Genomic DNA, 13,488 nt, shown 5'->3' with positions numbered 1-13,488 from the left:
CACTGGTTTAAAAAAAAATCTAATTCTGTATTGCGGAGTTTTCACTGTATCCTGGGATTTTGCAGATTAATACCATACTGTACACAATGGAAATGCAATACACCACTCCTTTGCAGATTTTCACCTATTGCAGGGGTCTCTGGAACATAACGTGAGGGATAACTGTAGTCTCTTCCCCTTTTCCCCCATTGCTTTTTCCTTCCATTTCAATGTAAGTTCCTCAAAGGCAAGACCTGTTCTTGTTTTTGCATTCCCAAACCGTAGCATAGTGTCCTATACATAGGAGGCTCTTAATAAATGTATGTTTACTTATTTGAATTATGCTTTAATACAAAAAATTTTGTAGTGGTTCCTGGCTTTCCATGTTGTAGTCTTTCTGAACTCTACTGCTAATATGTGGAATTCTAAAGATTTGGGATTTTTTCCTACCCTGAACTGGGTCTTGATGGAATCCTATTATCTATCAGCTCCTTATCAAGTCTTTGAACCTAGAATAATCAGATTACAATTTATCTTATCTGCCATTGCCCTCCCACTTGTACCTTCTGTTCTACTCCTACTGACCCCTCCACAGTTACCTATACACATATGCCTTATTATTATGTCCTCTATGCCTTTTTTTATGCTATCTCTTCCTCCTAGAAAGTGCTCCTTTCTCTTAATGTATCAAAATACTTTAAAACCTAGACCGAGTCCAGTTTCTTCAACAAAAGCTTCCCATACTATTCCAGTTATTAGAACCTCCCTTTCCCTAAATTTATTTGAGTATTGCCAGTTCTACTGCAGGGTTCACTAGCCTTTTCCTAATGAAGAGTTACTCTTGATTTCCCTGAAATGTTAGGATTGGTTCTGAGAATATACTTGGAGAAGGACAGGAAAGAGTGCTGAAGTGAAAAGCAACTGTGACAGGACAACAGTCTTCTCTTTCCTTCTGATCATCCTTTTAACCTGTGTGCTGATGGCTTATTTAGAGATCAACCATGTAATATTTTAAGATTCACTATTAGAATAAATGACTGGCATTTTGGGACTGCTTTTGTACCACATAATTGTATTTTTTAAATTTCCTAACCTTTGCCATGAGTATAAATTTTTTTTCAGCTAGTTGTATTTCTCTAAAGCAGAGCTACCCACACATGCACTCTTACACACAGAAGGGTGAGGTTTAGACAAATGCAGGGTCCCATAGCTAGAGACCTGATTTGAACCCAGATCCTTCCCACTCTAGGCCTGGTATTCTATCCACTGTGCCACCTATCTGCTCTTCACATCTGGGTCCATGGCAAGCAATTAGTAAATACTTTGTGATATGAATTATGTATTAGATATCACCAACTAGAAAAGTGTGATAATGTAGTTTGGTTTTTTGTGACAAAATTTTTTTTGCCACCACAAAGAGCATGGCTATAAATATTTTTGTTCAGGTCTTTTTCCTTATTATCTCTTTGGGGTACAAACCCAGCAGTGGTATGGCCGGATCAGAGGGTATGCCTTCTTTTAAAGCCCTTTGGGCATAATTCCAAATTACCTTCCAGAATGTTTGGATCAATTCACAACTTCATCAGCAATGCATTAGTGTCCCAATTCTGCCACATCCCCTCCAACATTTATTACTTTCCTTTGCTGTCATATTAGCCAACCTTCTAGATATGATGTGGTACTTCAGAGTTGTTTTGATTTGCATTTCTCTAATTATGAAAGATTTAGAACACTTTTTCATGTGCTTATTGGTTGTTTTGATTTCTTTATCTGAAAATTGCCTATTGATGTCCCTTGCTCATTTATCAATTGGGGAATGGCTTGATTTTTTTGTACAACTGATTTAATTCCTTATAAATTTGCATAATTAGACCTTCATCCTGGATAATGTCTAAGACTCCTTTCAGTTCTAACAAAATTCTGTGACCTTACTTGCATCCTGTGAACATTTTAAAAGCATTACTAATTTTTTTTTTTTTTTACTTTCTGCCTTCTAAAGATAGAAGAGTGGCAAGGGGTAGGCAACTGACATTAAATGACTTGCCCAGGGTCACACATTTAGGAACTGTCTGAGGCTAGATTTGAACCCAGGGTCTCCCAACTCCAGGACTGGTTCTGTATGCACTGTAATAATGGTTAAGGAATACTTATAATAAGGGGAAGAAAACTATGGAAAAAGAGCTCTTCATCTGCCTAGCCATTGGTTTTTATTTATTAAAAATATTATTGAATCTTAAGGTAGTCTTTAGGATAGAAAATAACCTAGGAAAAGCAAAGTGGGATTCTAACACATTCAAACAGCTGATGTATTAATGAGCTGACTATAAGGCAGTATCAAATGTTTCTCAACTGCAGTCAGGGTATTGTAGAAATTATGTCACTGGGACTGAATAGAAATAAGTACTTTGATACATGCAGTTCTTACCTTACAGATTGGTTGTGCTCTCAGAAATTTAATTGTACTTTGATGATCTAAAACTCTAGCCTTCTCATATAAGTGACAGTTAAAATTCCCAGGCTGTCTCCTAAGAAGCTATTAGCCTGTAGTGTTCCTGAAATATTATTTCATTTGTACCTAACAATTATTTTATATTTATTATTTTAAAAAACTATTACATGACATTTTTTTTCTTATGGGAAAGCATAATACAAATTCCAGCCACAACTCTCCATGGGAATGAGGAAAGGCTGTAGAGAAGAAGGTGATAGGAGGGTAAGTGAAATATTTGAACATTAAGGTAATTTGATAACTCAGTAGTTTCATATCTATATAATATAAGGAATCTTTGAAGGTCACAATTCACTTTTGTTCATATTGAGGCATTCAGTGGAGATAGGGCTCTGCATTTGTAATACAAGTTATTTGATAATTGAGGATCAATATATTTGCCTTGTTGTCTTCTATGCCTTTTTTCATGCTGGCTCTTCTCCCTAAAAAGTGATCTCCTTTCCATCTAGAAAGTGCTTCCTACTTCTCTTAAAATATCAAAATACATTAAGCCCTAGACCAAATTAATTACATCAACAAAATTCACCCATACTATTCAATTTATTAGAACATCTGTTTTCTAAATTCTTATATTTTACAGTTCTACTACAGGGATCACCTGTCTTTTCCTAATGAAGAGCTACTCTTGATTTCCCTGAAATGTTATATGTTCCCTGAGAGTATACTTGGAGAAGGGTGGAAAGGAGTGCTGGTGTAAAAAGCAGTTGTGACAGGAGAGTTTACTCATGTGTAAGAAGAAGTTAATTTAGATGACTTCTAAGGTCTTAGCCAGCTCTAGTATTCTTTTTTCTATATTAATATCTTAGTAGAATAGGATAATATCTTAGTAGAATAGGATAATATATTAATATCTTAGTAGAATAGGATAATAATAAATTTATTTTTCTTCCACTTATATTTCCTACCTCTTACTGAAACCTGGCCCCTGGCCCTCTTCCCTTTGACCCCCCCCCAAATCCCCAAAACACAGCCTTTCTGACTACCCCTTCCAATACTGGCTACACCATCACTTACTTTTTTCAACTAGCAGTCAAGGCCAAGGAATTGGAATGTTCTTTGCTCCTCATTGCAACTTTCAAGTTTTCTCTGTTTCTCCATTACTCAGTAACTTTTCTTCTTTTGAGGTCCATTCTATTCATATCTACTTTGCCCAACCAAAGTCCTAGTAACTGTTGTCCACAGAACCCCAGGTCATTCACCTTCCTATTTCAGTAAGTTTAATACCTAGCTTATTTTTTTTTCTCTCCTCCCTCAACCCCTGCTCTCATACTAGGGGGGCTTCATATATATTGATTCTCCTTCAAATATCCTAATGACTCACTCAGTTCCTCAACCTGCTCACCTGCCCATGAGCTAATCTTCCACCCTAACTCAGCCACACACAGAGATGATCATACCTTCAATCCTGTCATTATTCACATCCGTTCAAGAATTCTGAAATCCCTGTATCTCACCATAATTTTTTGGCTTTTCACTTTTCCTTCTTCCTTCCTTAATATAGTCCTACTCTTTATCTAAAATGACTTTCAATCCCTTGACCCCTCACTTCTTTCCTAGGCTGTGTCCCCTGCATTAGCCATTCTCTTCTCCCCATCTTGATTCCTTAGTGTACCACTTCAACTCTACACTGTCTTCCTTTTTTGAATTCCTAGCCCTCTTTTCACATCACCAATTATATCTAGCCAGTTCTGAGCCTTGCATTATACCCTCCATTTGTCACCTTCATTCCTGCACATATGTTATTGATTGAAGGTGGAGAAAGTCACATAATTGTTTTGACTGGGTCTGCTACAAATTTATGTTACACAACCTTAACTGAACCCTCACTGCAACTAAGCAATTCTACATTATTCCTTATCAACTCACTATTCCATGCTCCACAGTGGCTCTTCTAAACCTCTTCACCCTTCCTCAAATCTCCTAAGGCTCCCTCTCTCCAACTCTCAGTTGAGAACCTTGCCTCATATTTTACAGAAAAAATTGAAACCATTCACTATGAATGCCCTTCCCTCACCTCTTCCTCATCTCTTATAACTCAGGTACCTTCTACCACTTTTTGCTGTCTCACATGAAGTGGCCTTAATCCTTACCAAGGCCAGCCCTTCTACCTGTTTAAGCAATCCCATTCTATCCTATCTTCTCCAAAAGATTGCCTCCTCAATCATCTCACTCTTTCATTTATTTTCAGTCTCTTCCTCTCTACTGGCTCATTTCCTACTGCCTACAAACATCCCCATGTCTCGTCTGTCACTTAATTATGCTTGCTTCTTTCCTCTGACACTGTCAGTACTCTAATGCAGAACCTCATCACCTCATACCACTAGCCTGCTGATGGGTCTGCCTGCCCTCCAGTCTCTCTGTACTTCAATTCAGCCACTAAATCCAATTCATCCTCTGTTCAACCACTAAAGTAATTTTTCTAAACGTAGGTCCAATTGTGCCACCGCCATATTCAATAAACTTTAGTAAAGAAGCTTAGGAAAACTAAGTTATTAGGTTGATTTGATCTGCTGTATTATGTAACTCCTGATCTATTGCAATGATTGCATTCTATTTTTAAATGAGTACCAGTTTAAATAGATAGATAGATAGATAGATAGATAGATAGATAGATAGATAGATAGATAGATAGATAGATAGATATTTTGATTTTTAAAGAAAGCCACCATTATGTCCAGAAGCAAATACCTCTGTTTAACATTCAAAGCCCTTCATAATTTAGACCCTCTTCTACCTTTCTAGTCTTTTTTAACACCCAGCTCCCTAAAACGTACTCTTTGATCCAGTAACATTGGCTTCCTGACTGTTCTACAAAAAAGAAGCTTCATCTCTTGGATCTGGGCATTTTCTCTGGCAGTCCTCCTTGCCTCAATTCCAACTACTGATCTCCCTGACTTCCTTTAGGTCCCACATATAATCCCATTTTCTACAAAAAAAAACCTTCCAAAACCCTTTTTAATTCCAGTGCCTTCTCTCTGTTAATTATTTCCTATTTATCCTGTATATATTTTGCTTTTTATATTTATTTACATATTGTTTCTCCCCCTCAGCTTTCCTCCATTAAATTGTAAGCTCCTTAAGAACAAGGACTCTCTTTTGTTTTTTGTATCCTCAGTGCTTAGCACATAGCCTTCCTGGAACATAGTAAATGTTTAAGAAATGTTTACTGATTGATTGCTTGATTGTATTTATGGCTCATTTTCTTCTTTCTTTGATCTCCTTTGGATATAGATCTTGTAAGGGCATCACTGGATTAAAGAATATTGCACAATTTAATAACTTTGGAGGCATAGTTTCAAATTGCTTCCCAAAATGGTTTGGAACAGTTCAGTGCTTCCACTAAAAATGCATTAATGTGCCTGTTTTTCCAAAACCTAGCCAACATTTGTCGCTTTCCTTTTTTTTTTTTTTTTTTTTTTGGTCATCTATACCAATCTGATGGTCATGAAGTAGAATCTGAATTGCCTAGTTTTTTTAATGTTTTTTTCTTCATAGACCTGTTGATACTTTCAATTCCTTCCTTGGAACATTGCCTGTTCACATCATTTGGTTACTTACCACTTGGGGAATGCTCTTATTCTTACAAATTTAAATAAATTCCTTATAAAACTTGGAAATAATCTTTAACAGAAAATTGTGAAGACTTTTCCTAATTAGCTTTTCCCCTTCTAATCTTTAACTATATTGGTTTTGTTTGTGCAAAAACTTATATTATGAAACTATAGCTGTCCATTACTCTTCTGTGATATTTTCTGTCTTATGTTTGATCATGAACCCTTCCCTTAGCCACACATCTAACCTGTATTTATTCCTTTGTTCTTGTAATTTGTTTGTGAAATGATCTTTGATATCCAAGTTGTATATCCATTTGCAGATTATGTTAGTTTATGTTCTGAGGTATTGATCTAAACCTAATTTCTGCCAGACTTGCTTGTTCAGTTTTCCCAGTTTTGTAGTGTTTCTCCAAGTACTTGGGTACTTTGGGTTGTTGAATATTAGGTTAAGTTGATTTGATCCTATATGTTGCATAACTCCTGATCTATTGTAATGTATTAAAATCTCAATTTTTAAAAAAACAGTACCTTTTTTTGAGTATTTCTGTCTTGTAGTAAAGATTGAAGTTCGATATTGGTAGATCAGCCCTCTTCCTTCTCGCTTTTAAAAATGATGTCTTTTTTAGATTTTTATCTTTTTTATTTCATATAAATTTTGGGAGTTTTTTGTAGGTCTACACAGTACTCTTTTGGGAGTTTGAGTGGTATAGCACTGAATAAGTAAATTAATTTAGCTGGTATTTTCATTTTTATTGTATTGCCTTGACTTGCTCATGAGCAGTCTATCATTTTATTCACATCTTAGTTAATTTACTGTTATTTGAATGGTAAAAAACAACTACTTTGGAAGTAAAAAGATAAACAATATAGTGCTGCCCCTAAACTTGGCAATTTGACCATCATGATTTCTTTTTCAGTTACATTTGTTTGTGTTGAACATTTAATTTAAATTATACAGATTCTCTGAGAATAAGTAGTAAGACCTGGTGTGTTTCTAAATCTGAAGTATAATTCCTATTGAGTCTCAGTGGAAGAAAGCTATTTCTTTCAGGTCATCACTTGTAAAAATGTTCAGATTTTCAATTCAAGTTACCTAATATCTTTTGTCAAGTAAAAAGTTGGTTCACTAATTTAGATTTTTATTGTTACCTTTGTAACAATGTTGTCAGAATATCACTTAGATATAATTAAATGCCAAAGAAGAATAGATTCCTGTTATTTTATGCTTATTGTTAAGTGGATATGAACATAAAATTAGTCCTGTGACTGAAAAATATTACATACAGTAAAAGCCTGGCACAGGATTATTAACATAAATTCTGCCCTTTTGGCAGTTTTCTAAAGGGTTTGGTTCCATGCATTCAAAAAAAATCATTAAAATTTTTTTAGATTCAGATTTTATCTTTGTCTCTTAATGTTCTGAGCCTTTAAGGAAAAAAATACTTATTTAATTAATGCATTTCATTTAAAGGCTTCTTCTTTTGTTAATAGGTAAATCAACAAACTGGGAAGATGATGGTTGGGGAGCATGGGAAGAAGCAGAAATACAAGAACCTGTAAGTCTACATTCACATGTCTTTGTTGTCTGTTAGTATATTTGAATTTGTAGACATTGGGCAATTGTCCAATGGTGGTATTGATAATTGTATCTGAAATGGCACTTTAAAGTTTCAGAGTGCAAATCAGATTATTCTGTAACATACAGACTTAGAAAAATGCCTAAATTTATGAATATAATGAAAGAATTATAAGAAATTATGAATTCAAAGAGTAGATGGCTAAAATAATAAAAGGGCAAAATGACAAATATTAGAGGGGATGGTGAAAAGGGGGGATGTCAATATACTGTTGTTAGTACTGTGAACTGATCCAGCCATTTTGGAGAGTAATTTGGAATTATGCCCAAATAATTTTAAGCTGTGTAATTTTGACCCTTTGACACCAGCAATAACACTCTTGGGTTCGTTTCCCAAGGTGATCAGGGGAAAAAAGGAAATAACTTATATGTTCTAAAATATTTATAGTAGCTTTCTTTGTGGAGGCAAAGAACTGGAAATTGAGGATATTTCCTATCAATTAGGGAATGGCTAAACAAGTTGTGGTGTAATGGAATATAGCTATGCTCTAAGAAATGATGAGCTAGTTAATTAAAAAAAACCATGAAATGACCTACATGAAATTATGAAGAGCAAAATAAGCAGAGCCAAGAGAACACTATATAGCAACAGAAACATTGTTTGAAGAGTAACTTGTCTATTCCAGAGGAAAAAAATGATAAATAGAAACAAATAAGGCATATTTTTATATATATTTATATCTATATCTTTGTCAAATGATACCTTCCCTAGTGTAGGAGGGGAGGAAGGGAACTTTAACAAATAAATAAATTGTAAAAATATAGAAAGACTTCTTATATAATAATGCAGAATAAAGAAAACAGAATTAAAACAATATAAACTAATATGAATGAAAATAACACTAAAAGGCAGCTGAACTCAGATTAAATATGATAACTAATTTTGGTATTGGAGAAAATTTTATGAAGTACTTCAGACTTCTTGGTAGAGAGACAGGGATGTATAATGTTCCTAAGTGATACAGTAACTAGAGTGGTGTGGCTAGAGTCAAGGTCTTAAATTCAAATCCAACCTTAGATACTCAGCTGTCTGACCCTGGGTAAGTCATTTCACCTCTGTTTGCCTCAGTTATAGCACCTTCCTTCCAAGGTTGTGGTAAGGATCAAATAAAATAATGTTAGAAAAGTGCTTAGCAAAGTGCTTGGCACTGATGCTTAATAAATGCTCCTTCCAAGTTTCTGTCTTGATTGGCTGATGTTTTGTTTAACTCTTATTGTGTTATAAAAGAGTGTTCAGTGGGAGAAGGAAAGCATGTCAGGAAAAGACCATGAAGTATTAATAAAAATAAAAAAATCATAATGAATAAAAAAATCACACTTCTTTTTAGTTCATCTTGTCTTTGTTATCTGACTGAGGCAACAATAAACAAGTCCAATAGGAAAGTTATGAAGAGTATCTGAGCTTGTATTTGGAGCTGGCCTCTTAAAGACTATACATATTTCAATAAATATCTGAAATGAGACATTGCATGTCAGTGAAAGGTCAGAGGGATATTTAAAAGAAGAATTGAGGGAAAAGCTATATTTGTTACCATCATATAGTGTGCATTTAATGAGAAGTATTTTAAAGCCCTGTATTAGGAGGAGAGGATTTCTTGAATTTGCATATGTTGCAGACTTAGTCCAATTGCTATAATATGAACTGTATGTGTAAAGTACCTCCTTATGGTATTAGAAGTATGCAGTAAAATACTGAAGTGAGTATAGTTTTTCACTCTATGAGGTTTTAAAGGGCCTCAGCAGGAAAGGGAACTTCAGAAGCAACCTTAAGAAAGAAGGGTTGGTCCTCAATGTTGGATGCTAGTCAGGACAGCTGAGAATGGGGGAGGGAAATCATTTGATTGAGTGATAAATTGATAAAAAAAATGATGAGAGAATTATTTCTATACCATGGGGGGAATGGAAGCCAAATTTTAATGAGATAAGGATTAAACAATGAGAAGTGGAAGCACAGGGTATAAATTATACTTTTTAGTGGTTTGACTGTGAAGGGGAGGCCAGGGTAATATTTTGAGGGAATGAGAGGTTCAAAGGCAGCTGTTTTTCATTTGTTTTGTTTTGATTTTGAAAGGATAGTAAAGACTTAAGAACTCAGTGAAGGAGAGTGCAAAAATTCATGAAAGAGCAATATTGGATCTAAGGGTCTAAGAGTAATGGAAGGGATGAAATGAAATGGTTAGCCTTAATAAAGAGGAAAACTACGCTATAATTGGAGGAAGGGAAAAGATGAGAGAGAAGAACATTAAGAAGAATACAGAAATAGAAAGAGGGGGGTTTCTTAGTCTTCCTCATTTTTGACATTTTTTCAGCATTTGATACTTGTCTTCTGGCTCTCTCCTGGTTTTCCTCCTACCTGTTTGACTATTCCTTTTCAGTTGCTATTGTCTTGTCTCCTGAACATAGGTGTTCCCTAAACCTCGTTCTTTTCTTTCATTTTCTTGCAACCTTCCTTGGTAAGAAATTGTCCGTTTGAGATTGGTTAGATACCATGAATTTGTATTGGATCTAGAAAGCAATTTCATGATTTCCTCTGGTGTATATGCAGCAAAATAGTAGATGAAATCCCTTTTTAGATCATTACATATTTTAGCATATTTGGATAAAGTATAATTGATTAAACATCAGGAAGAGTTCTTGTCTTTGTTTTTAGAGCAGTTTTACAATTTTGAAAGAACTTAGAGATGATATTTCAGTTGGGAATTTAAGCTTGCCATTTAAGAAATAGACTCTTTTTTTCTTCTATTTCCTAGATATGTCAAATACCTCTCTTCCTCTATATTCCCCTCCCTAAGACTCTAGGAGGGACTAAACCAGCTTAAAATGTAAATTGGAAAATATTTAACTAACTACATAAAAATATTTTAATATGAAGTTTTCTAAATCAGTATGCCCAATCCTTATGAAGGATTTGTTTAATGGCCCCCACTTGAATTTGATGCTACTGGCCTAAACCATCTCTTTATGTTTTCTAACAGAAACAGAGTAAGGAACAATTTAGTTATTTGCATTATCTGCACTTTTTCTTTTTCTAATTGGTAAAATATTTACAAAATCTTTTTTTTCTTTCAAAAATGGTATTGATATTTTTATTTCTATAATTAGACAGTAGATGCACTAATAATCTCTTTATTATATTGGAATGTATTAGTATTACTATAGCATAGAAATGAGAATGATGTGATCTACAATATAAATTGTAGGTGATTAATATGTGCTTCTATACTAAAGTGACAATTGCTCAAAGTTTTCAAAAACTAGACTACATTATTAGTTATCTATTATTCTATTAAAATTAAAATGTTATTTTAAAATTTTAACTTAAAAAAATTAACTGCCTTAAAGTGATAATTTACCATCCCCTATATGTCTGCCTGAAGCAGCTGACAATTTTTTAAATTATTACAATATTCCATCTGCTGAACTCTCAAATAATAGAAGTACATGAGATACTGGACTTAAAAATCCATAGAAATAATAAAAGATCACATGGTAGATTTAGTGAATTTGAGATAATTTCCTTTATCCAGACTAAAGCTATACCATAATGTTTGATTTGAGGGCATATTTTTGATTAAAAAAAAAAAGATATTCTAGAACCATGAATCACACAGATTTATATTTAGAATTTCCCCCTTAACTGTTATCATAGGAGCTAAATTTATGTGGTATGTGATTATAATGGAATATTATCATGCAATAAAAAATGATGAGCAGAATGCTTTTAGAAAAACTTGGGAAAATTTACATGAACTGAAAATAAAGTGAAGTAAGCAGAACCAGAACAACATTGTACACAGTAGCAGCAGTATCATGATGATCAACTCCGAATGACTTCCCTGTTCTCAGCAGTACAATGATCAAAGACAATTCTAAATGACTCATGGTGGGAATGGTGGGAAATGCTATCCACCTCCAGAGAAAGAAATGATAAAGTCCAAACACAGATTGAAGCATACTCTTTTTTTCACTATATTTTTCGTGTGTGTGTGGGGAAGTGAATGAATATGGAAACATGTTTTGCATGATTGCACATATATAACCTATATTAAGTTGCTTGCCATGTCATTGATGGAGGAAGAATGGGAGGAAAAGAATTTGGAACTCAAAATTTTACAAAAATAAATGTTAAAAATTGTTTTTACATGTAATTAGAAAAAAATAATCATTTTTTTAAAAAAGCAAAAAAAAATTAAAGCCCAAACCTAGGGTACTGAATGATGAGTATTTCACCCAGTTATTTATCTAAGTTGTTGGGGAGGGCAGGGGGACGGGGTTTAGGAGTGTTATATGATGTTTTGTTAGGTATCTAATCTCCTTAATGGCTACTACCTCCTCTGATGGAGATTGTGGCTCTTCTGGCTTTTTTATCTTGTGCAGTTTTTATCTGTTTTCCTAAAGACCATCTACCCAGTAACCCTGACAGACACTTTCATCTAACTCCCTTTTTTAAATATAAGAAATCATTGTAAAACATTTCCCTATTAACCATGTTGTGAAAGAAAAAAATAGAAAAAGAAAGTGAAAGAAAACATGTTTCAATATATACGAAGAGTTCATCACTTCTCTCTTTGGAGGTAGATAGCATTTTTTATCATGGGTCCTTTGGAATTGACTTAGATCATTGTCTTGATCAGAATCTAACTAAATCTTTCAGAGCTGATCATTCTTACAATATTTCTGTTACTGTATGTAGTATTATAATTCTGTTCACTTCATTTTGCATCAGCTTGTATATGTCAATCTAGGTTTTTCTGTAGTTGTCCATTTCATCATTTCTTATAGCACAATACTATTCTATCACAGTTATCACAACTTGTCCACATTCCCCATTTGATGGGCATCCCCCATAACTTCCAGTTCTTTGTTGCCACAGAAAGAGCTGCTATCAGTATTTTTGTAGAAATGGATTTTTTGCCTCCTTAGCTTTTTCTGTATTTTGTAGCTAGCATTTGATATATCTTGGTTAGGTTGGACCTCTTTAGTCACATGATAAAATGAAGGACATGTAGAGTTGAGATAGAGTGGATAGAGTATCCTTGAATTCTGGCTTTGACTCCAAAGGAATTTTATGCATACCTTTTTTGGCCTTATTTGATCTTCTCATATTGGTGTAGTCAGAGATTGACGGTAAGTAGATTTGGTGCCAGAATCCTATAAGTTTAGGTTTGATGTTGGGATGAAATGAGACATTCATTGGTCATTGAACATATAACAAAAGGAAATTTACTTAAACCTAACATAGAAAGGATGCATAACAAAAATACAGAAGCACTTAGTTTTCATGGTCATAGTCCCAGATGTCTTCATATGGAAATGATCTATTCATCATGGCAAAAAAAGTGTGGTGACTTGTGTAATTTTCTGGTATCCAGTGATTCTGAAGAGCATTGACTCCACATGGGTGATAGCTTTTTGGCCCTCTAAGTGCTCAGGAAGCCACATAAACACAGCTGGAGGCTACCATAAAATTGAATTAAGAGAGAACCCGAATCCTGATTTTGTCACCTTTTAGGACCTGACCCATGTTTTAGGAAATATTTATGCAGGTGTATTAAAAACATCATAAAGCTTCATAGCTGACATATGATATGTTATTTGTCATATATTACTTTAATACTTCAGCTAGGTGGCATAATAAATTCAGGAACCTGAGTATAACATGTTTATAATATCATGCCCCAGATAATTAGTTTTTTGACATTGGATAAGTCACTTACCCTCTCTCTTGATAAGTCATTTATCTCTAAAGTAAGGATAATAATGGTAACTCTTTTAGGATTGTTGTGGGGATCAAATGATATTACAGATAT

At 34.2% G+C, this 13,488-nt stretch overlaps 1 protein-coding gene across 1 annotated transcript in view; it reads left to right on the top strand.

The window, feature by feature from the left end:
* Positions 1-13,488, top strand: part of RAB3GAP2 (RAB3 GTPase activating non-catalytic protein subunit 2) — a 137,020-nt gene that overhangs the window by 19,550 nt on the left and 103,982 nt on the right. The window contains exon 2 of the mRNA XM_044675879.1: positions 7,534-7,598. Coding sequence (XP_044531814.1) covers positions 7,534-7,598 — 65 coding nt within the window. The remainder of the gene's footprint in view (positions 1-7,533; positions 7,599-13,488) is intronic.

Source organism: Gracilinanus agilis, chromosome 4 (assembly GCF_016433145.1).
Source record: "Gracilinanus agilis isolate LMUSP501 chromosome 4, AgileGrace, whole genome shotgun sequence".
NCBI lineage: Eukaryota > Metazoa > Chordata > Mammalia > Didelphimorphia > Didelphidae > Gracilinanus > Gracilinanus agilis.
The sequence above is the reverse complement of the archived record's forward strand: the minus strand, read 5'-3'. Positions and strand labels throughout refer to the sequence as shown.